The sequence below is a fragment of the Callorhinchus milii genome, unplaced genomic scaffold (genome assembly GCF_018977255.1).
Source record: "Callorhinchus milii isolate IMCB2004 unplaced genomic scaffold, IMCB_Cmil_1.0 Scaffold1, whole genome shotgun sequence".
Classification (NCBI taxonomy): domain Eukaryota; kingdom Metazoa; phylum Chordata; class Chondrichthyes; order Chimaeriformes; family Callorhinchidae; genus Callorhinchus; species Callorhinchus milii.
Window position 1 is genome coordinate 64,820,651 of NW_024704742.1, and position 25,140 is coordinate 64,845,790.

General features: G+C 41.2%; 1 protein-coding gene across 2 annotated transcripts; it reads left to right on the plus strand.

Moving 5' to 3' along the window:
• The first annotated feature begins 73 nt into the window (after positions 1–73).
• On the plus strand, positions 74–24,055 carry mfsd10 (major facilitator superfamily domain containing 10). Of its 2 annotated transcripts, none has more exons than XM_007905257.2 (13): positions 74–312; positions 2,295–2,553; positions 4,772–4,868; positions 6,169–6,272; positions 8,346–8,504; positions 9,354–9,542; positions 11,257–11,368; positions 12,967–13,078; positions 14,107–14,215; positions 15,742–15,832; positions 18,682–18,729; positions 20,344–20,433; positions 22,642–24,055. In XM_007905257.2, the coding sequence occupies exons 2-13, from the start codon at positions 2,365–2,367 to the stop codon at positions 22,743–22,745; spliced, it is 1,404 nt and encodes a 467-aa protein (XP_007903448.1). In that variant the 5' UTR covers positions 74–312; positions 2,295–2,364; the 3' UTR covers positions 22,746–24,055. The 2 variants fall into 2 exon arrangements, with proteins under 2 accessions (XP_007903448.1, XP_007903451.1); XM_007905260.2 differs by lacking the exon at positions 74–312 and adding an exon at positions 883–921.
• Positions 24,056–25,140: the final 1,085 nt, after the last annotated feature.

The window sequence follows — 25,140 nt, forward strand, 5'->3', positions numbered from 1 at the left end:
GCCCCCCCACCCCCCACCTTCACAAAGCGATTTATGTATTTACTGGAAATCCAGTTAAAAGACCTATTGGGTTCAGTCCCAGGGCTCCCAGGGCTGCTGCTGCTGCTCCTGCATTCAAACGCATGCGCTGCTGTTTTTGATGAAATGTGACACTGCTTCCTGATTCTCTGGTTTCAGAGGAGAAAAGGGAGACCGGAGAAGCGATTCAGCCAGGAATCGGGAGCAAACAAAGCAGCAGGAATCGAGTCAAACAGTTCACTCCTTCAGTGCGAAAACAGGGACTTCGCCCTCCTCTGTCCTGATCGTAAAAAGGTACCAATCCTCTTCCAAAGCCATTCATTGCTCGCCACTGATTCCGTGTCGCTGCTGATTGACAAGCAAACTGATTGGTTTCAAACGCAGCTAAACAAACCTGTGTTGTCTGAAGCGAGTTTTAATTGGAAAAAGTAAGGGTCAATCTGCTGAAAGCATGGGGAGTGCGGTATTTTTACATGCAAAATATTATTTAAAGCAACGCTACAACTGTAATAATAACACTTTCTGTTTAAGGAAAAAAAAGCACAGTATCAATGATATGCTAATAGATGCGGTTTAACCTGATAAACTAGTGCTGCAGTAATAAAGGCAGAGAAGAAAAACAGGCTGATCTCCCAAACTCAATGTTAATATTTTCCACTCCGCAAAAAGTATCAAATTGTACAGACAACTAACCACACTTGCACAAACTCTTTCAGCCATGCTACCGTTTATTTGCAACCAGCTTGAGGGGCAACTGAGATGAAAACAGCAGCAACACAGACAAGAACTCAGAAAGCAGCTCTCCTGTGACTCAGCACTGCTGGATTGTGGCCTGTAGACTTCTTGACTAAGTGCAGACACCGACTTGAAGTCAGCCTGAAGGCTGGGCTTTGGGTTCCTGGGGTGATGATAATAATAATCCTTGCATTTCATATAGCGCCTTATCACATCATTGAAACGTTGCAAAGTGCCTCGCAGAATATGTTGTAAAATGAATTGACTGTATATTTTGTGGGCGAAACTCACATGAACATGAGCTAAGAGATTCGCTTCTTAACTCCAGACCCCTTTTAAAATGCCCCTGTTCTCTGGTACTCTATCCGGAGTCCCGGTGACTCACTCCCCTTGTTTAAGGTACATCTCAAAATGTTCCTGTTTGATTGTATTTCCACTCCCCTCACCCCCCACCCTCAGCTCAGTGTCCTCCAGCTTTATCAAGCATTTGGGACATCCTCACATCCTATATCATTGTAAATTGCATTGCACTGTCTACCAGATAACCTGATGTTTCAGCACAGAAGGACCCTGTGGCTTTTGCTCCACTGAACATTCAGGAGGACATGCATGAACATGTCTTCTCATCTGTTTTAGAGAACCTGATACATTGCTGCCAGGCTCTCCAGTTCGGGGATAGCTCACTGATTTGTTTGAGGTGGGAATAAATTCTAAACAGCAGTGATAAGTGAGTTTATTCAATCTGGTTCAGGATTTGACCCAGGTCAGCGCTGAGTTAGTTCATCTCGAGTGGGGGTGTAATGGGGGTTCTACACTTTGCTTCTACATCCTGGTGCACATGTCGGTAAGTGCACATGTGGCAGTGGGTCATGACAAGTTGAATCATGGGAACGGAGTCTTGACCCATCACTGCATTGAATTACGCATGCGCAGTATAAGGGAAAGCGCAAGGAAAGCGTGCCAGACACCAATATCAACAACAAGCTACGTAGATTTAGCTGGTTAGACTCCAGCAGTACCCCATCACACACTCTGGGGTCCCCAGCCTTGGCTCTTGCCAACCTACGCCTAATACTTTCCTGGAATTAAGTAAACAGGATGTGTCCCTCCAGGGGGAAAGTGTTCATTTCATTCCAACAATCTATCTCTGGGATTTCCATGCGTAGGTGGGATCATGGAAACTCAGTTTGGTTTGGATACATGTGTCAGACACTCAGCTGACCAAAAAATAATAATCCTGTGAAGCGCTTTGAGATGTTATAAGCTGCTGTATGAAATGCAAGGATAATTATTGTACTATATAGGTTAAACAACAAAAACAAGATTACATTTGTGTAGCGCCTTTCACGTCGGGAGGACGTCCCAAAGGTATGGTTTCTGTGGTACACAGAAATCACTTCATTCAATTCCAAGATTATTGTAACTTGTAAATCTTTGCACAGAAGAATGAGTGATGACTGCTGTCAAAATCTTACTGGATTCTGATAAAGGAAGTAAACATGAGTCAGCAGATTGCATACGTGTCTTTTCTCTCTCCTCAGCCTCAAAGAATGTGAAGCTGGGAAAAAAAAAGTCTTGAATCTTATTTCCTTGTAAATTCTCTGCATAAACATGGAGAGAAACGAGGAGCAGAGCCACACTGAAGAGAGCAGCCAACTCGAGAGCAGATCAAAGGCCAACCAGGATTCCTCGCGTGTCATTACTATTGTCTTTTTGGCACTTCTCATTGACCTGCTTGGATTTACTCTTATTCTGCCACTCTTTCCCTCCATGCTGGATTACTATGGCAAGACTGACCGTGTAAGTAGACACAGGAAATGTACTGTATATCTTAATGTTCAAATGTATGATTCTTCCTCTTTTTGATGTTTCTGTTGTTTAATTTCCTTCCTTCCTCTACTGAAGGTAGTGACGTTGCTAAAGTCCATTTTTGCGGGCTCCAATAGCTCTCTGGTTCCTAGTGAGTGTGAGACCATCCGTGGCCGTGCTTTCACCCACTACGCCCCGAAACTATGGAACTCTGTGCCTCAATCCCTCTGCCTTGCCTCCTCCTTCTCTGTCTTCAGATCGTATCTGTATCTTCCTCTTCGAACGTGCCTACGGTCATCTCCTCCCTCTCCCAGACTTGCATTTGAATGTAAAGCAATGGGAGGACAAGAGAAAAAAAATTTGCTGTTTAGCTGCCCCATTTCATTGCAATTGTGCAACTATTGTAGAATTACAACTATTGAAAATTTGCAACTCTGTTGAGCGAACTATTAATCTGATGTATGTATGAAGTATAACATATGCCCCCCAATAACCCAATCTTTCAGGCAACATTAATTAAACTGCATCCACTCATGTCCACATCTGTAAGGAATCTGCATTTGCAAGGCAATTAAACTTGAATTTGTTTCTATTAGGCCCAAACTAGGTCTGTTTTGACATCTACGGTGAACTCATCAATGCATCTGAGTTGTGAAATATCTGACTGGAAACAGAGTTGAGTCACACTTGCAATGAACGGGGGTGGAAATGGGCTCTTGAGATGACAAAAGCGATCTTGCAAGACTGTATAATTAATAAGCTGTGCAGCTTGCTCCACATTGTACAGGTTGTCCACAAAGTCCTCTTACACCCGTTACAAAACAGCGATACAATAAACTGTTGGAATGGAATGCGCACTCTCTCCCTGGAGGGACGTATCCTGCTTACCTAATTCCGGAAAGTGTTAGGCGCAGGTTGGCAAAAACCAAGGCTTGGAGACCCCGGAGTGTCCATTTGGGTACTGCTGGAATCCAACCAGCTAAAACCGGATAGCTTGCCATTGAAATAGATGTTTGGCAAGCTTTCCTGCTGCTTGTTGCAAAATAAGCCGAACGTGCAAATCTATTGGATGTCTGGAAGAAATCCTGTGATAAAAGGTTTGGTTGTATGTGTCCGCTGTCTGGAAGTTTTTGAAATGGGTTGTTGGGCTAAATGGACTTCTCCCAATTTTTTATGTTCCTAAATGGCAGAAGATGAGTAGCAGAGGTTTGCACTTGAATCTAAGTGTAACATTTCTCCATCCTCCTGCAGCATCCTGATCGTGAAGTCTCAGCAGCAATCATAGACTCCCTACATTTTTTACCAGATTAATACAGATCTAATTTCTCAGCCATTGGGTTAAGATCAGAAATTGGGCCCTGATCAGAGAAGCTGATCCGGTTGATTGATCATTGATCATGAATTCATGAATAGTGGATAATGGGTCTCCCAGCCTTTTGGAAGTTTGAGACCCAGATTTGGGTATTTGGAAGCATGGATTCCTTGACACTGATTACCTTTGAGGCAACTCACACTCTCACATCCATTAGGCTAATTCAGCACAAGAGACGAGAGGGTGCAATCTCGATCACCGCAGAAAAAAAACAGTTCTGGGAGCAATGCCAGAGGAATTGTTCATTTACCAAATTGCACTCAGAAACATGAGATTCTTTCCCTCCCTTAATGATTTTTTTTTGTCCTTTCTACGCACATTTCGATTCCCAGACGGGGCGAAACGTTAGGCAAATTTCTTACTCCGCACGCCTCTGTTTCCTAGTAGTAAGTAGGAACCCAGTTGTTAGTCGATTGGTGGATCACTTTCCAGGGTAATAATCCTTCCCAAAAAATAATAATAATTTGGTCACTCAGTCCGTGACTGTTTGTGGGGCACTGCTGTGCGCAATTGGCTGCTGCGTTTCACCCACAAAATACACTTTACAATATATTCTGCGATGCGCTTTGAGACATCTCAATTACGTGATAAGGCGCTATAATAAATGCAAGGATTATTATTATTGTTTATTATTTTACATTCAGGCCTCATTGTCACCAAATGGATTACAGTGACAAGTTGTGCAAGTTGGAGCTAGCAACCAAGTCGCTGCTAGTAGTATTTTGGAAGAATGACAGATTAATAATGGTCTGCAAATGAAGTGACGGTTTGCTGTTACTAATCGTGATTCTTCCTCACCCAAGCCTTGCTCAACTTGATGTCCTTTCTTATTAATAGGGAGGCCTTTACCAGTCTATGCAGCACTCCGTGGACTGGTTTGCTGACGTGATTGGGGTTCCGTCTGAAAGAAAGTATAACAGTGTCCTTTTTGGCGGTAAGTATCACGTTGTTTATAAGAAAATTGTTAAATAAGATTGCATTGCCGCATTAAATTAAATAATAATGTTTTGGATAGTATACATCTTGTGTAGGGAAAAGATGGGGAGTCCAGCAAACAGTTAGCCTAGTCAAAACAGAAAGTGATGAATGCATGGATGAAAGTCTCAGCAGCTCAAGGGAAAAGGTAGTGGTGGAGGCGGGAATGTTTCAGGATTGGAGAAAGATGAGCAAGTCAGAGTACGGATAGTGGTTTTAAAGGACAGTTGGGAGGCAGTTGGAAGAACTTAAGTTTCACCCTGGCCCCTCAAGAAAGACCATACAGATTGATTCTGTCAGCGCCTTTCCTTTCATGGTTAACATGAATACCATATCAAAAATTAATACTGATCTGCAGTTTGGAGGAGGGAGGAAGTGGAGTTTCCCTGGGGTTGAATTAATTGAAGAGACGCGCTTAGAAGAAATCACAAGTGGTTGTAGATATTGACCAATTCTCTTCGGTTCAGTGAGACTTGGAAATGTGGAGATTTCCTGAGTCATGTGAAGCAAGGCATTAATAGATAGCTGAACAGTCCACAGCATCGATTTTTCATTCCGCAGATGAAGTTATATGTATCATGCATTTGTAGGACCGTTCAGTAGATTTTTAACTTTTATGTTAAAATTTTAAGATTGTGCAGAATTTTGCTATATTGCGACATTTAGTCTTAATTTTGAAACCCTATTTCTGTGGGGAAGACCAGTTTATGCATCAAGGCCTAATTTAAGAATTTTCTAAAGTTTCTGCACAATCTTAAATTTTAAGACCATGATTTTAAGCCTACGATGATGAAATATTTCAGGCTTCTATAAGTAGACCCAGCGCTAGAAAGCAGAAGCTGCTAAATTGATATAGCAACTTGTTCCAGGTTTGAGGGTATGTTGATGTGGGAAGTTGAAGGAGATTGACTGATTCGGCGGGCACTGGCCTCCTCCATGACCCCCCGCTCTGCCCACCTCACCATTGGCGGGCAGGTCTTCAGCTTTTCTGCCCCCTCTGTCTGGACTCCATTCCTGAATCCCTCCCCTTCGCCTCCTTCAAGGTCTGTCTCAAGATTTTACTCTTTGACCACACTCCCATTCCCACTTCGCCTACCCTGAAATTCTCTTGACTCCATCCCCCAGCTCGGGTGCAAACCCTTAACTGTCAAGTGCCTTGGGACGTCCCACTGATGTGAAAGGCAGTATATAACTGTAATTTGTTATTGTTGATTCAATGGTACATGATTGTTTTCCATTTTCTTTTATACCCTCTCCAGGGCTGATCGGAACCATTTTCTCCTTGTTGCAGTTCCTCTTGTCCCCGGTGACTGGTGCTGCTTCGGATTATTTTGGCCGGAGACTGTTAATGATGCTGACTACAGTAGGTTTGTCCGAAGTTCAAACTTATTGCTGTGTGTGTGTGTGGGGTGGGGGGTGGGGGGGGAATCCAAATTAAAAGTTAACATTCAAATGTAATTTTCAGTATTTTTGGGAAGTAGCTTGAGTTGCAGTAGCATTCGGTGGTATGACTTAATTCTGGTTATCCTCAGGATTCCTTATTAAGGAATCCTACTAAGAAATAGCGCAAATTGGACCCAGGAATCAATCCTTCATAATATTAGATTTAGTTTTGGTTAGGAATGAAGTCTCTCTCTCTCTGACCAGGGCTCCCTCTGCCTCCTGGACCTCTCCCTTGTCTTTGATCAAGTTGATCATGTCATCCTGCTCCACCACTTCTCCCTTATCTACCTTAGTGGAACCTTATATCACACCTGAAGATCTTCCTCTGACTGTGCCTACGGTCATCTCCCTCCTCTCCCCAGCTCAGCATCAAGCTACACCACTGCTGAGCACTCCAAAACGTTACCCTGCTTGGCGAGCGCTGCATAAATGCAAGTTGTTGTTGAAGGAAGCTAAATATTTTAGGAACCCAATGATCTAAATGTGTTTCAGTTGGGCATCAAACCAAGCAAATTAGACTGAATACAGATTTCTCAGAAGAATTCTCAGAAGAGTGCTTAGCTATGCTATTGATTTTTACTTGCACCGCTCAGGAGTGCATTCTGGAATTCTTATTGGTTAGGTTCCCAGTGCAGAAAATATCAGGCATGCAAGAGGCAGGATTATTTTGAAATCAGTACCCAACAAAAGGTGGTGCAATCGGGATAAGACACCATGAGAACCTTAACAATAAATAACTTGTACTTGGCTGATAAGCAAGTGACTGCTAAATAGACGGTAGCGAAATGACTCATTATGTGTGAAGCAGCGAGGCACCACATAGTGACCTGGGCTAATTGTGGAACAAGAGTTCATTTCACTTTATAGACCAAGGAGAGTTATTCTTGATACAGAATTCATATTCAGAGGTTACGTGTGCTGAGGAGGGTATTGTGCTGGATGGCTGATCTCTGTACAAATTACCATGCAATTACCATTCATTGTAATGGTTGAATTACTTCAGAGTACAGTTCAAGGTGTCAAAGAAGAATCTGGCAAAGATGAGAGGGATACATTTAGTTGTTGCTGCTAATGAATCCTAGTTCATGGTGAACTGCAAACACTGTAACGAGCTACTCACATTAATGTGTAATAACAAATGCACTCAGACAGCAATCTAATATAGATGGGCCTCGAAGAGTGCTGTATAACACAAAAATAAGTCTGTGGTTTACTTCCATTTCAATCTGTATGTATTATGCATGGCAACAAGCAATTTGGCTACCCATTTAGGAGGGCCACTGGGCCACTCCTTAACTGTCACCTTGTCTTAACATTGTCACCTTGTGTTTACATTGTCAACGGATTTTGCAGGATATTGAGGGAAAATTATTTCAGTGGTTGTTAAGAAATATGAACTTAGTCCCATGTGCCTTAATAACTGCTTCAATCTCTTCTGTCTCTAAGGAATAACAACTACTATTTGTACTCATATAGTCTCATTTAGGTAAAATGAATCTAGTCCTACAGTTAAATTGTGGGTTTGACGAAATCTCATATAATTGCTGTGACGGACACTATATCAATACAAGTTGTTATTGTAGACACAATACTGCATAATACAATTTAGTTGTGCGTAAGAATATTTCTAGTTGCAATTGGATTTATAAAAGTTAAATTAGCTCTTATAAGATCTTGCTTAAAATTAATGCATTTAAAAACTACAGGTAAAAATTATATATTATGGTGCCATTAGCTACAGCATTAAACTAACGTATAAAATTCTGCCTTGTTTCTATTAGTTATTCAGTATATATAATTTATTCATAATAATCTAAGAGTCATATGACTTTCTCTTTGGGCTTCATACTTGTTCTCTTTGCAAGTTCAATGTCCATTTTTAATGACAAGAGTTAATTTAATACTTTCTGTGGAATTGTCCATAGTGACAAAATAAATTGAACTTCAGAATCTGTTTGTAAAGTGCTTGTTTCTTTGTTGAATCCTCTCCTAGGCTGGATTGATTGCTTCTTATGCACTGTGGGCTATTTCCAGGAACTTTGGCCTTTTCCTTCTCTCTCGAGTTGTCGGGGGAATGAGCAAAGGGAACGTCAGCCTGTCCACAGCCATCATTGCAGACCTGCCATCACCACAGGCTCGTAGTAAAGGAATGGTAAAAATCCAACTTAAACCTGAACCTGAGAGTATTGATGTCCATCAGTCTAGCAATTACATAGTGCAATACTTATGACTGAAAACAGTGCCAAATGGAAACATGTAGGTTATGGCCAATGTCTCCAACTTTAATCAACGCAATGGAAATACATTATCAACTTGTTCCCAGCTGCTGCTTGTGTGGTTTCTAACCTTGTGGTGAATTTTCTACTTGAAGGAATCAACTGGAAGAGGTTACAGAGGGAGGGAACTTACTAGGAGACATTGAACAGTTTATAATGCATTAAGAGTATGTAAACTGTGTCCCTTCATGATGGGAGCTGACTTGTTTCGACTGTGCTTATGGTCACCTCCCCCGGCTCGGCATCATGCTCCGCAACTGCCAAGTGCTCTGAGATGCTACCCTGTGTGAGGGGCACATAAATGCAAGTTGTTGTTCTGTCCTGCAGTTTCCAAAACTGAGCTCTTGATCTACAATGACAATTTACACTTCTATAGTGCCTTTCACATTGGGACAATGTCTCAACTACTTTGCAAAGTCTGAGAGGGAGCCCGGTGTGGGGGAAGTTGGCTAAAAGAAAATCCCCAGGCTTCACAGATGTGTACAAAGCATCTTTGAAGTTGTTGTTCTACATTTTATACAGTGCCTTTCGAAAGACATCCAAAAGCGCTTCATAGGATATACTGTAAAGTGCAGTTTTGTATTGGCGAATACAGCTGCCGAATTGCACATTACAGTGTCCCACAAACAGCCATGAAGTGAATGCTCAATTTTATTTCTATGTATAACAAGACATGGCTTTTATAGGCAACCACAAAATGTTTCATACGTTTTGCCATCCCACAGGCAATGATTGGCGTTGCTTTCTCTCTCGGCTTCACCATTGGGCCCATGATGGGGGCCTACTTTGCTTCAAACGCTGGGAAAGATGAGGCATTCTTCCTGCAGCCGGCACAGTTGGCATTGATGTTTGCAGTGTCCGACTTGCTCTTCATCTTCTTCTTCCTCCCTGAGACACTCCCCAAACACAAACGGGTAAGAAACAAGTGACATGTTCCACTGAGATGCTTTTTTGTAGCAGCAGCCAACAGGGTAATGTGTAGGGAGAAAATTAATAAAATAATTAACATAGATGAATCTAATGGTGAAAACTGGAGAATATAGCAAATTACAGGACTGGAGCACATCTTAACAGTATAAGGATACTTATTGTAGTATAAATTGTAGTTGGTGTCAATGGGTAGTTGTTCAGGCAAATGGGTTACATAGTTGACAATGAAAGAATCACTTTAACATTCATTTCCTCAGAGAGGAGACTTTATGCTACCAACTCACTCTCTAGGAGCTTGGACTGTAAAAGTCACCCAGACCGTTCTGTTCTCTTGATAAACCATAAGAGTCAGCAACTGAATTAAGACGAAGAAAAACAGAGGAACCAACGGAGAGCTCTCACAATAAGTTCTTTGGACAGACTTGCTTCTGGTGTCTGATTCAAACTTCAGTAGAACCACTTTATAATGCACTTTGTTGTGACGCAGGTTCACTTATTGGGGTGTGGACTCTTGACATTTACTTACCTGAAAAATTCAAACATGTGTTTGCTGGTTCCACCTGTGCTTCAGAACTCCAACCCGTACATTGGAAGCCAAAATGGCCCATTATCAGGTCATTGGGTTGTCCTGTACAGCATACAGGAAGTGACATTGGTGGCTACCTGATGATTTGGAAGCTGGTTGTTTTGGCTCCCCACACACTAGTTGGTGTGTTGAAGCGCTAATAGAACCAACACTTTGTAATACACATGCACACTGAATGTTCTCCATTGCTACAATATCCTTGTAAATCCTTTGCCGTGTCCTCCAAAGTTTGAGTAGTATTATAATGTGGAAATTCTGAATTGCTGACTGGTCATTGTGTCCCTTTATAACCTTGGTTGGGATTTTATAGACTACAACTCCTGCATTATAACAGGGTTCCACTTCTCAAACTTTGGAGGACACAGCAAAAAAATTTGCAAGAATATTGTAGCAATGGAGAAAATACAGTGTGGGTTTACTAGGATGTTTACAGGAATGCAAGACCACGCTCTCAGGAAAGATTAGGGCTTTTTCTTTCGAGATGAGATGATCGAGAGAAGACTTGATAGAAGTGTTGAAAATTATGAAGAGATTCAATCAGGTAAACGGTTTCCATTTGTTTGCTTGCAAAACTTTAACAAGGGGGCATAAGTATAAAATAACCAGTAGCAGATCAAAAAGAGAGGAATGTCTTTACACAGAGGGTGGTGGGAATATGGAAATCACTGCCAGAAGCAATGGTTGAAGCAGAAAAGCATTCATGCATTTAAAAGGAAACCCAATGCATACATGAGAAAGAACCAAATAGAGAGGTATGGGGGAAGGCTAGGGATGGGGATAGGTAAGGTTGAAGCTCATGTGGAATATAAATATCGGCATAGACTAGGTTGGGTTGAATGGCCTGTTTCGATACTGTACATTCTATGTAATTCTGTGCACATAAATATTTTGGATCAAAGGCACTGTCTCTTTAAAGATTCAAGAAGCAAACATGAAGGTTTGCAAAGAATTACTGTTGTGATAAGAAGCTTCAGTATTTGTGTCTGAAATGTGTCTTTCCAGTGGGCTTAGTGATAACCTCCACCACTGTTAAGTGCTCCAAGACGCTACCCTACGTGGAGGGCACTATATAAATGTGAGTTGTTTGTTGTCTCTTTCAATGTCTTGCACAGGTCTCCTCAGTCTTGTCCAGATTTCAGGAAGCCATAGACCTCCTAAGTCCAGTAGCACTCTTTCAATTCTCCGCTGTCCAACGACGACAGAAAGACTCTCGCTCTTTAGAAGGTGTGTAAATATCCAGCGTCTCTCCTGCAAGATCTATTTTAAGCCTTTTTTTTATTCCGCCATGTTTCTTGAGGATGTATTTAAAGCAATAATACAGTACACTATCTGGTTTGAAGTTTGACTCCATGACACTTGAGTAACGCACGATCTTGAACTCATCCAAAGAACTGACTGCTTGCCAAATACTGTACTAACTTTGCTTAAGATCTGTCACTATTGTGCTCAACAGTCAACACCCCATTGCAGTAGAATATTATGAGAATTGTCTAATTCGATTACAACTTACATTCTGCTGGTGGAATTGAAGAACCCTCCTTCATGGTAGGATATGAGAAGTTAGCACTTTCAGTTGACAGGAATTAATTAATCAATTAATTGATTGATTGGACAGTTATCAGTATCACATCACTATCAGGGCAGATAGTAACTGGGTGGGAGTCTGTTGCTTGTAAGATAGCTGCTCTGCAGAGCACTTCTGTTTGATCAATCAAATGAATGCAAAGGCAAATGAAAATTGCCACTGATCTGCTCCTATCTCACTCCTCTGCCCGCCCCTTTAGGTCACCAAGTTACTATGCTCCTCACCTCAGACATCTCTGCCTCTATACCTCTGCCTTGCCCCCCTCTATCTCTTTTTAAATCCCACCTTAAAACCTACTTCTTTGACTGAGAGGGTCACCTCCCTCTTCACGCTTGCTAGACATCCAACACCACCATTGTCAAGCGCTCCCAGACATTATCTTATATGAAAGACTCTATAAAAGCAAATTGTTAATGCATCTGTCCTTAATACAGCTGTCACCAATAAAGATCACCTCTCGCAGTTTTGCCCTTTCCTGTGTATACCGTTTTAAAAGACTTGTTTAAAAATAACCCATGTTATTATTAAGTATTGTGGCTTACTCTAGATAAAGATAGAACTAAGATGCAGGTTGCAATTTTCATATTCCCTCAAGTTATATAAAGTTCTTGCAATACCTGGTTGTACAACGCTGATCTGAGCATAACATTGTCTCTAACTATTTATATGTGTCAGCTTGGCTCACTATCACCTCTGAGTCAGAAAGTCGTAGATTTGCATCCCACGTTGGGACTGAAACTCACATAGTCTAAGTTGAAACTCCAGGGTAGCACTGGGGGTGTGGTGCCGTTGTTCGGATGAGACGTTAGGTGTATGCTAAAGATCCCATGACACTATTTGAAAAGAGAAGACCGTTTCTCTCAGTGTCTTGGCCAACAATCCCCCAAATAAAATTGGTCACTCGTTTCATACCTGTTTGTGGGACATTGCTATGTGCAATTGTGCTGCCGGGTTTGCCTACAAATACACAGTCTATTTCACAGCATGTGATAAGGCTCTAAACCAAATTCAAGAATTATCATTATTATATTTCCATTGCTTAGCAAGGGCTGCTTTTGTGTATGGGTCAGCAATATTCAGTGCCTTGCACAAAGTTCTATTTTATTCCCGAAACATTAAGTTCGCGCCTTTTTAAAAAGAAAAATTGCAAAAGGTTCATTGTCTGTAATAATTACATAATGTCAATGAAATATTGAATGCACTTATGCACTTGTGGCTTGTTTTTGGATTCATACAGGTGTAAAGAACCTTAAAGTTCTGGGACTGGTGTATTTCCTTTACCTGTTTCTCTTCTCTGGCCTGGAGTACACACTCGGCTTTCTCACTCATCAGCGATTTCATTTTAACAGGTAAGTGCTACCTATTGGTCTCTGTTATTGAGATATTTTAAGTCACCAGAGAATAATTGTTTTAGTAAAGAGTAAGTTTAAAAAACACACACACAGGTAAAACCGAAATCCATTGAGAATATTGCTTAATAATAGAAAACATTAATTTTTTTTAACTTGCGTGGAGTCCTGTAGCTCAGTGGTTAGAGCACTTGCTTTGCAAGTGAGAGACCTGAGTTCAATTCCAGACAGGGCGAAACCTTGGGCAAGTTTCCTTACTCCACACGCCTAATAATAATCCCTCCAAAACCCAAAACAATAATAAATCGGTCATTTTCAATCTACGACTGTTTGTGGGACATTGCTGTGCGCAATTAGCTGCTGCGTTCGCCCACAAATATACAGTCAATTCACTTTACAGGGTGTTCTGTGAAGCGCTTTGGGACGTCCTCCTGACGTGAAAAGCGCTATATCAAATGAAAGGATCATTATTATTATTATTATTATTGCCTAAAGTCTTCAGTTATTCACATTTGTGTTGTATACTGACCCACACTAAACTCCGCACTCCCATCACCTAACCAGGCTCCACAGGCTCCCTATCATTGAACGGATCGATTTCAAGATTCTCTCACTCGTCTACAAATCCCTTCATGCCCTGGCACCTTCCTACCTTTTCAACCTGCTTTTTCTCTACTCCACTACCCGCTGCCTCCACTCGGCTGGTCTGGCCTCCTGCTTGACCCTCGTCCCCTTTGCTCCACCATCGGCTACCATGCTTTCAGCCATTATGGCCTGACGCTTTGGAGCTCTCTCCTTCAATCCCTCCGCCTTGCCCACTCCTCTCTTTTATATCACAACTGAAGACCTTCCTCTTCAACTGTCACCTCCTCCCTCCCTTTCACTTAGGAGTCAGGCTCCACCACTGTTAAGTGTGCCGAGAAGCTACGCCGTGTGAAGGGCGCTATATAAATGTAAGTTGTTGTTGTCTAGGCAACACCTTGTGCAACATACTTTTTTGAGACTTATCACCATTTATATTTGCACAGCATGCAGCAGGGCAAAATGTTTTTCTTTGTTGGGATCACAATGGCAATGATTCAAGGAGGATATGCTCGAAGAATCAAACCCGGAGATGAAATTAAGGTTGTGAAGAGGGTAAGTAAAGGATTCAAAAAGCTGTGCATAGACCAACAACGCCAAGGATTTTTCTTATTGAGTGCATCTGTGAGCCAAATAAACCAAAACAATGGTTTTGGTTTAAACAATAGGATAAATCTTGATGTATTGCATGGGCTGAAAGAGAAGATCCTGTGGAAATTAAGAGCTTCAACTTCACCTGCCTCCTGAATATAAACTAAAACCGTTCATAAGAGAGATTTGGATGAAGAAGGCCCTTCAACCCATTTGATCATATTTTTGTTTATATTTAATTTCGACAACAAAATATACCCACTTTACAATATATTCTGTGCAGTGATACGGGAGACTATCAAATGCAAGGATTATTATTATTATTTCCTCTTCCACAATACCAGTCCTACCATCTTGCCATAACAGCATCAAAAGCTGTTTCATTGATGTTATACTTTGAGAAAGGAAAAAGTTATCCCTCCTTTTACACAACTGCTTGTTTTTCTGGTTCAACCATTGGGTCAGTCCATTTGGCATCATATCTCAACCCTTCCTTTCTATAGCCTGTTATAATAGATGGTCCCCAAGTGCCCACTCCTTCAAATGTCTGGTGTGCAACTGGCTGTGGAGCCTGTGCTAATGTCACAGTGGAACACGTGTATCTTCTTTGAGGATTCTGTAATTAAAATACCTGGCAGAATGTTTCCGGTAGCTTTTGATTGTTGGGTAACTTTTCATTACTTGAACGCTTTGTTCTTTTGCCAGTTTTTGCTCCCCTCTTTTCTCCTGAAGGCATTGATGTTTTGCTGAGTTATGGTTCCATGACCTCCAATTCTCCAGTACTTCACCCAAGTCCCCATTAAAAATAAGCTCGAAGCGCTTCAGAGGATTAGCTGTAAAGTGTGGTGATTGTAGGCACTCTTCATAACTGAGCTCAAACAATGAGTGTTGGCAAACTATTGGACCATAAGAGACCATAGCACCCAACCTTGCTCCTGCTCTCACCCAAAATCAACCTACACTTCCTTTCCAGCAGAGGTCACTAGATAGCTAATAACAGTGGGATCCGTGGCTGACTTTTCACTCCCTTCTCAATAAATATTAATAATAATCCATGGATTTGATAGAAGCAGCTCTGCTTCTACGTTTTTCTGCGTAGTGAAAGAGTAATAACTGTGTATTTTCTAGGGAAGCAAATAGACGAGACCTTGTTTTAATGTCTCACCCAAAGGGTGGCATCTTCAACAATGTGCTCACCGAGCACTGCATTGACGTGTTAGCCTAGGCTATGAGCTCAAAGTCTGTCGTGGAGCTTGAACCCAGACCTTTCTTTAAGATCCTTTAAGGCACTTATTCTCAGCTTCAGCCCGGATAAGGCAAAGGCATATCCCCTGGATCATGCTTTTATCCACCAACCATTCAACTTGAGTCTCAATTTGAGTTCATTTATATGAATGCCATTACTCCTCATTGATAAAGTCATCCAGACCTGTAGAATCTGTGAAGCAGCAGTGAGGAGACCTGATTATTTTGTGGCCTTTTCTTCTCAGGCATTTTTCCTGCTAATTCCAGCTTTTATTCTGATTGGTTGGGCCAAAAGAGTGATCGTCCTCTACATCGGACTATTCCTCTATTCCTTTGGTAAGTTATTTTTCAGACATCCTGTGTTTTCTGGTAAAACTGTACACAAATTGATTCTTATCTAACTAAGTTGTCAGGTTCGATCCCCAGCTATCCTTTCTACCACACATTCCGTTCCCTGACCAGTCTCCTGCTTATTTCCACCTCCGCCACATTGCACGCCTCCATTGGTACCTCACAACCGATGCAGCTCAAATCCTTGTCCACGCCTTCGTCCCGACTGGACTATTCCAATCCCCTCTGGCTGGTCTCCCCAGCTCCATCATACACAAAATTCAATTAATTCAAAACTCCGGATAGTCACCGGCACGAAACTCCATACCCACATCACACCAGTCCATGCCAGGCTCCACTGGCTCCCAATCACCCAACGGATCGACTTCAAGATCCTCTCACTCATTTTCAAATCACTTCATTCCCTCGCACCTCCCTACCTCTCTGAACTGCTTACCCCCCACTCCACCACCCACTGCCTCCGCTCGGCTGGCTGCGGCCTCCTGTTTGTCCCTCATGCCCTCCTTTCCACCGTTGGTGGCTGTGCTCTCAGCTACTACACTCCGAAATTCTGGAACTCCACCCCCTTGATTCCTTTGCCTTGTTCCCTCTCACCCCATTTTCAAATATCCCCTAAAGACCTTTTTGATTGTGTTTACTGTCAATTCCCCACCACTGACTCTTCCCTTGGCTCTTTGTCAGACTCCGCCACTGTGAAGCGCCCCAGGATGCTACTCCGCATGAAGGGTGTTATATAAATGCATGTTGTTGTTGTATCAATTTCACCATTCTTTGATACGCCTCAACAAAGTGATGAGGCACTATATCAAATGCAAGGATTATTCTTATTATTGTTTCATTGCCTAACTGCTCTATCTTTTACACTGACCTGGGACAATAAATCTTTTGTGGCAAGGTTTGGATCCGTTTTCCCCACCTGCCGCCTCAACTCTGCCTCTCATTGCCTCTATTTATTCATTGTAAAACTTCAGCCCTTGGCTTTTACCTTGACTGCAAAGTAATATAACAGGCATTAAAGTGAGCAAGCTTGACCCAGTGATTGGTGCGCATGTTGTACCTGGCTGTAACCCAGGTTTTGTTCCTCAGAGAAACATTTACCTCTGAATCTTTTTTCTCAGCTATTTTCCTCCTATGCCCCCCCCACTCCATCTACCTGTGTGTTTTTAAAGTAATACGTTTTGTACAGAAACATAGAAATACTGTCCTTTAACTTAAATCCATTCCCTTCCTCAATGGAAACCCCTCTCACCTTGGTTTTCATTTTCCTCATTCCCCGTGACATCTCAGATTATAATCAGCTTCAACAGCAGAACCCTGTCTCTACATGGTGTTGTGTAGGAGCACTTGTGTCTTGTTTGCTCTTGTGTTAATGAATAATCTATCTCCTAAACTAGACTATAAACAATGAAACCAGTGAAACACAATATTGAACTGTGTGCTGAATAGCCTACTATTGTGCTCCATTTATTGTTACTTATCTGACTGTGCCTTGGGTAAATACTAGTATAAAGGTGCAGAGGAATAGCAAATAAAACATGGATTTGTTTTATTTTTTTATATGAAAATAGCTAGACAATTACAGTATCTGTAATTTAGTCACTGAAATGGTTCTGGATTTATATTGGGGCAATTTAGTCAGTTAGTAATACTTGTATTTGATGTAGGTCATTATCAAGTTGAAACGTCTCAAACTGCTTTGATGTGAAGTGTTAGTGAAATGCATTAGCGTGAGCCAGGAACAGCCCTGTCTGTCAGTGAATAAGATGATTGGATGAGGGAGGTTAGGACACTGGGGAACTCCCTGCTCTTCATCAAAACAATGCGATACACCTTTAACATCCACTAGAAAAAGCAGATGGAAATGTGATTTCACGACAGATTTTCAAGGATGGCAGTGTAGTCTGCCTTCAACTCTGCACCACCTCGTCACCCACCATGATGAGCTTGGACTCTGGTATAGAACACTAACGCAATGTGGAGTCCTGTAGCTCAGTGGTTAGAGCACTCGCTTTGCAAGTGAGAGACCTGAGTTCAATTCCAGGCAGAGGGCGAAACCTTGGGCAAGTTTCCTTACTCCACACAGAGCCTAATAATAATCCCTCCAAAACTAAAAACAATAATAAATTGGTCATTTTCAATCTACGACTGTTTGTGGGACATTGCTGTGCGCAATTGGCTGCCGCGTTCGCCCACAAATATACAGTCAATTCACTTTACAGTGTGTTCTGTGAAGCGCTTTGGGACGTCCTCCCGACGTGAAAAGCGCTATATCAAATGCAAGGATTATTATTATTATTATTAATACCTTTTGACCCAGAGGCAGTTGACCCAAACTTAAATTTATTAAAATTTGGACAAGTGGAGCTGTTCATTATTAAATATTCCTCTTTTTTTTTCCATTTATTGTTTGGGGGGCATGGAATCAGCCATCCACGATCTTAAAAAAAGTTCCAAATGTAAGTAGGCTCATTTCTGGGAGCCACAAGGATCTGGGATTGAACCCTGGACTGAGGGTACGTTAACCCATCAGATCTGAGGGCTCGTGGATTGACATGATATCCATCGTTTTTCTGGAGGAAATGTCCCAAGGCCACTGCTGCCTATTAAGCCTTCATAGAAGCAGACATCGTCAATACAGGAGGCCTTTCATCCCAGCATTAACATCCCAGAATATACAGTCAATTCACTTCACAGTATATCCTGTGAAGCGCTTTGAGACGTCTCAAAGACATGATAAGGCGCTATATCAAATGCAAGGATTATTATTATCAAGGGACGTGCTGACAGCTTTTTTTTGTATATATAGTATTGACATGCTGCTTTATTTGTTGTAGCTGCTGCTGTAGTTGTCCCGTGCCTGTCCACACTCGTGTCAGCGTTCGGTAAGTCTGATAATGTCTGGATACTTTTGACAGGTGAAAATGTACAATTTTCACTTGATTTGTATTCTAAATGTTGTAGAATTGCCAGATATGTTTGAACTGTAAACAGCCGAGGATGTACCTGCTTCCCTGCTACTCGTATCCACTGCAGAGAAGTACAAACTGGGAGATCTCTTCCTCTGCTCTGACTTTAAAATTAACGATTGATAATGTGTTGGATTCTCTCAGTAAATGAGCCTCTGCATTGATTGGAGCGAGATATGATTTCAGTGTATTTACTGTTCAGCACTGACTCAGGGTGGTGCTTCAGCAGTGACTGCCATTTGAGACCTTGTGGACTGACTTTCCTGGCTCGACTGTGCTGTTGTCACAGAGCTTGGTAGTTTATATACAATGCTTCAGTGATTAGAGTTGGGGCTTCTCGAGTCAGGAGGACAAAACCAGTATCCTGTTTATATTAACAAATTTAAAATATGCACTTCTCGAAATAACTTTAAAACATTTAATGGACACACAGATATATGTTGATGACACCCCCAAGCCTTAACTTAAGTCGGAGTCGTCATACATAAAATACTGTCACTTATGGTTTGAGCAGAGGAGTGAGCTGGTACTCTCACACTCACACAATACACATTCTTACGGACAATGAGTTTTCGTGTAAAATAGGCCTCCTTCAGACAGTAACATCCTTTAACATTTCCTGCTACCTGTGGGGTGTAAATGACTCAAACAATACCTTGCAAACACAAAGACAACATACTAACGGTCTTCATTCAAATGAATTTGCAGGTTCCCTGGCCATGACATCACCACCACCACGCTGTCAATGGTAGTTATTGAATGTGGGTGGGCACTTCCTCTTTAATGAGGATGGTGGAGCCTCTGATGCTTTCACAGGCAACATTGACACAAACCCCGAAGCAGATTGTCTGCTCGTTCTGCAGACAAGGCTGTGGAAAAAGGCTTAGGAGACCTTAAAAGATAAATAGGAGAAAACGTATAAATCCTCCCTCCAAAAACGTGATCGTACTACCCCGCAGTCAACAATATGATCTTTTCAAAAAAAGTTTCTTCATTTTATTCAGCGTAATTTGACATGGTATAAAATGTACATGTTCAATGAACATTCAGCTTGACATTTAACTTGCATTGTTGGGGAGGGTGGAAACATAATTACCAAACCAGGGGTTTGTGCATTAAAGCACCTGCCTCTGAAATGCCAATTGGCATAGCCATAGAAACTCACATGAGGGAGTGTGCTACACATTCACCTACAACACAGGATTACTGTCTGAATGTTCTTGAAAATGTTGCGGATTAATGTAGTAAGCAGGAGTAAACCATTGGTCTACAAAATACACAGTCACTGTACTATGCTCCTGCTGTTAGGAATTCTCTCCCAGTTTCCCATTGTCTTGTAACTCCTCTCCCTGCCTTCAAAACACTTTTAAAAACTTTTTAAAAGTTTTGACCTTGGCTTTGGTCAGTTCTCCCCATCTTTCTCCTTGGTAAGCCACATTGCTTCAAGACATTCATCCAGAAGGAAAGGAGCTACGTGATGACATGTTTTTGTTGTTGTTGCTATACTTCATGAGGCTGCTCTTTATTCAGGTGGAGCCGATCAGAAAGGAACCACAATGGGAATTCTTCGCAGTTTGGGAGCTCTGGCACGAGCTCTAGGACCAATTGTCGCAGCGACTGGTAAGCATGAAGTTAAGGAAAAGTCTGTGCTGAAATCAGTGCTCTGAGCCAGTACCCCATGTGACGGCGCTGTATAAATGCAGGTTGTTGTATGCAGAGGTTTTTAAAATTGGTCATTCACTCCATGGCTATTTGTTGCTGCATATCGCCCGGAAAATACAGTCACTATACTTTACAGTACATCCTGTGAAGAACTTTGAGACGCTATGTCAAATGCAAGGATTATTATTATTAAAAAGTAAAGCAGGCTTTATTATTAAAGATAAATTGTGATGTTATTTAGAGTTCTTACCTTATGAGAGTTCACAAACTCAAAATAACTATTTTTTAAGAGATAATATTGAGATGCTTTAGATTTTTTTTATTTTGAGATCCCAACGTGAAAGACGCTATACAAATGTAATTTGTTGTTGTATTTGATTTCTCAAGAATATTGTATTGTTTGGAGTTAGTCACTGACCTTTCATTTCTGGGATCTGCGTTCGAACCCAGACAAAACTGCTGGGATGACAGCCTGCTCTGTGTGCTGACTGTAAGGCATGATACAAGGAAACCACTTTGGACAATCTTAACCCAGTTTTTAGTGGGTGTGGTCTCCAAACACAAATTGCTCTTAATTTGGTACTAATGAATCATTTCAATCTGAGAGGCCACATGTGGGAAATGGAAAAAATGNAAAAAAATGGAAAAAAACTGGTGCAAGTAGTGGGTGATGTAGATAGTCTGTCCTTAAGCCAATGTTTGCTTCTGTTCTCTAATCAATTACTCAACTATAAAATTAATGAGCAGCACAGTGGCTCTGTACTACAGAACAGTCAGTTTCTGTGAAGCACTTTCAATATATTCTGTGAAGCGCTTTGAGACATCTCGAAGACGTGATAAGGTGGCACATCAAATGCAAGATTTATTATTAGAATCTGTGGCTTTTCACATCATCCAGCAAACAGGCAATCCAACCAGGGATAAAGGTATGGGAGGTATTCTCGACTGTGATAACTTCTACCATTATAACTTTATATGTCCAGCACAATCCACAGTTGGTGCAAGGCAAGTTCATGTTTCAAATGAAAACTTCTCTCTGTGAGTTGAGCATGGCTTTTCTGCTCCAGTGACTCATCATCTCATAGCAATTCCACATTGTCAATAAACAACAACAATTTGCATTTATATAGCGCCCCTCATGTCCTTTTAATGCAATCCTTACTCAGTAGTGGTGCATTCCTGCTCTCCGTTAACACTGGTTTTATGCAGCAGTTTACTCAGATATTCATCAACCTCCCTGAGACTTTCACACAGACTTCCTTTTTGTTGTTCTAATGATTGAAAACTGGCTTTTTGTCTTCAAAAGCTGATGTATCTTTGATGTCTTATAAAAATACAAATTATTTCTGGACCCAGAAAAGAAGACATTTCATAAAATATGATTGGATATACTGCGGTTACATAGCCTATGTATTACTGTGACAACTCCTACATTGTCTATCAGATTACTAATATAAAAAGAATGCACAATATGCTATGTATATAGAAGCATACTATGTCACCAATGGTGATTTGTGATTCAACTGAACTAAATGATGTGTGTACGTGCTCAGTAGTGCAGTTTTTGAGTAGCGTCTTCAAAATGCGTACATTCAGCTCACTTTCAAACAGAATTTCTATCACCCAGGGGAAACGAGAATGAGACATAAGACACAAACTCTCTGTTTACCACTGGAAGATTCTGTGAGTTGTGATTGATTACCCTCTGACTTCTGGCTTTTAGCAAGCTTACTCCAGTCAGATTTCATATGTGTAGTCATGAGTTATTTTGTGGGAGTACACGTCAGCTATTTGTGCACAGCAATGTCCCACAAACAGCCATGGAGTGAGTGACCAATTTTATTTGGGGGATTGTTGGCCAGGACACTGAAAGAGACTCCCTTTTCTTTAACATCTACCTGGACAGGCAGAGGGACTTAATCTTAACGTTTCATCCAAAAGATAAGAGTAGCAGAGAAATTGTTAGTTTTAGTAAATCAGCACGTTTCATTGCAGTGTATGTCCTGATCACTAACTCATTTAGAAGGTGCGACCTGTAAACCTGGCAATTATTAACAGACTTTTTTCCCCTTCGCTGAGTGCTGCTGATTTCTATGTGGTGTAGTAGTGATAAGCTATGTTTGTGTACTGCAAGCATGAGGTTGAATTGCACACGTTGTGTTTCAGTTTATTGGCTCGCAGGAGCGGAAGTCTGCTTCACTGCAACCAGCGCCTTCTTTCTCATTCCAATCGGCCTCCTTACAGTTCCAATTGCAAAGAAAATGGAGTAACCAAGTTAGAAGCGAAAAGTCCAGGACCAAACTAAGTGAACCAACAGTGGGAAACCACTGTTATCAACCTTATTGTCAATATGGAATAAACCAGAAACATATTGCTCCTTATGCTGTTTGTTATGAAATGGGTAATTTACTTATATACTTTATTTTGTTGTTATTGTTATTGTTACTCCAAAAACAAGCAACACAATGCATTCACTCCTGGACTGGAGTAACTGAGCAGAGAAAGCTGAGTCAACTCCCCAACTGTAGCCACTGCATTCTGCTTGTCAACTATATGAAGTAAATGAATATCAGGAAAAACACACATTTTAAATAGCAATATGTTTGTTTGTTGGTGTGGTATTCGGATGGTGGGAAGAGAAATTAATGGTTTAAAATGTATGCAAAGGATTATTTTACAGCTTCACTATGTTTTTCCTTCTCTCACCCCTGGTCTGTTTTGTAAGAGTCTCAGCTCTGCCATGTATCTCTGGCCTGACTGGGAGTGCAGGGATGCAAACTATTTTCAGGCTCTTCCTATGTCACTCAAACCAATAAAATGTGTGAGGTTGGTATAGGTTGCATCTCTCTCTCTGTGTCTCTGATTTATTAACTAATTCTCTCGTCTGTTGAGGTTAAGGTGTTGCTTCATTTTTGTTTAGCCTTGACCACCACCTTCCTGCTGCCGTCTCTCCATGCACCAGCCGTGCCTTTGAGTATTTAGTCACTAGAATTGTAATTTTCATTATTTTTTGTTACCTGAAACCTTATTCTGACCACCCAAGAAAGTATTTTATATTATAATCTGCTCCACATTCTTTCAGCTGTCCTTAGTGGACTTGGTAAATCTGTCTTTCTAATGGTGTACTGTACATTTTAATCAATATAGGATATGTTGTCTCTGTAAATTCTTGGGAGAATCCCACTATAAGCACACATCAGCAGTCATCAGACATACCAGCACAAGGAATTTCTTACTTTATATTTTGAGTCTGCAGCCAAACCCAAATGTGTGAAGAAAACTTTACTCCTGATGCTGTCAATATGGAATACACCAGAAGCATATTGCTCTTTATGGCTGTTTGTTATGAAATGGGTGATTTACTTAGATACCAAATAACAGACTAGGTTAAAGGTTATAAAGGTTAGAGCAATTGAACAATCAGTCACCTTTGTCTCCTTCTTTCAAACTGAACATTTTGCAGGTACTGTAATTGAATGTGGATATCATCTTTTGTGCAGCTATTCTATATACTGTATTTTGGCACCACAGATGCATTGTTTTATATACATTTTCAAATAAAGATTTACCATTTTTTCTATGTTACTATTTTATTACAAAAATGCCTTTAGTTGTACAGTACAATTTACATTACAGGACTTTTCACAGGTGGGGTGGGGGGCATTTGCAAAGGTTTAACCCTACTGGTTGAGCACCCAAGCTGGGGATGGCAGCCAGAGAAAGTAGGGACGGGAAAAATGACTGAAAGCACAAAGAGGTATGGCTTGAGGCAGGCGATGAATGAGGAGAGTAAGTGAGTGAGAGGGACTCCAGGATGGAGTTTCAAGGGGGGGGTGGGGGGGCAGAATGCAGAATGGCTGAAAGCTCATCCATGATGAATAAAATGTTAGTTTAGCAGCACTGTATTGACATGGTTAATGTATTCATTGTATCTATATTCTCCCCACACTCATTGCTATTTAAATAACTAACTGTAGTCATTCCTTGTGTAAGATGTCAGGGTTAGCTGATGGGGGATTCCTGGGAGGCTTGGGCTCTGGCTGAAATATTCCTACATGTAAGCTAACTATCAAGAGTTACTGAAGATATTCAAGATAATGAAGACTTATAATAAATAACTATTTCTGCGAGTGATTTAAGGACAAGTGTATGCATTTAAGATTACAATGTGGAGCATGAAAGGGGTAGAGGGAAAAGTGCTGGAGGATTGCGAGTATGGAATGAATTGCCAGAGGTGGCTGTTGCAGTTGAGTCAGTAGTGGCATTTAAAAATAAACTTTTTGGCACAATATCAGAGGGTATAGAGAAAAGGCACTGAATAACAATCCTTACATTTGATATAGCGCCTTTCACATCAGGACAACATTGCAAAGGCTTCACAGAATTTAATGTAAAGTGCAGTGACTATTTTTAGACAAGTGCAGCAACCAATTTGTACACAGCTATGTCCCACAAACAGCCATTAAGTGAATGACTAATTTGAGGGATTGTTGACCAGAACACCAGGAGAATTCATTGAATCAAAGAATATTACAGCAAAGGAGACCATCGTGCCTGTGCCACCCAATCAGTCCCACTCCTCCGCTCTTTCCCCATAACCTTGCAAATTTTTCCTTTGAGTACCTATCCGATTCCCTTTTGAAAGTTGTTATTGAATCTATTTCC

What these genes read in the sequence shown, in the direction of transcription:
- mfsd10 (XM_007905257.2), top strand. Translation starts at nt 2,365, where the DNA reads ATGGAGAGAAACGAGGAGCAGAGCCACACTGAAGAGAGCAGCCAACTC. An exon ending in ACTATGGCAAGACTGACCGT is followed by an intron (nt 2,554 to 4,771) that starts GTAAGTAGACAC and finishes TCTTATTAATAG; the next exon opens with GGAGGCCTTTACCAGTCTAT. An exon ending in CACTCCCCAAACACAAACGG is followed by an intron (nt 9,543 to 11,256) that starts GTAAGAAACAAG and finishes TGTCTTGCACAG; the next exon opens with GTCTCCTCAGTCTTGTCCAG.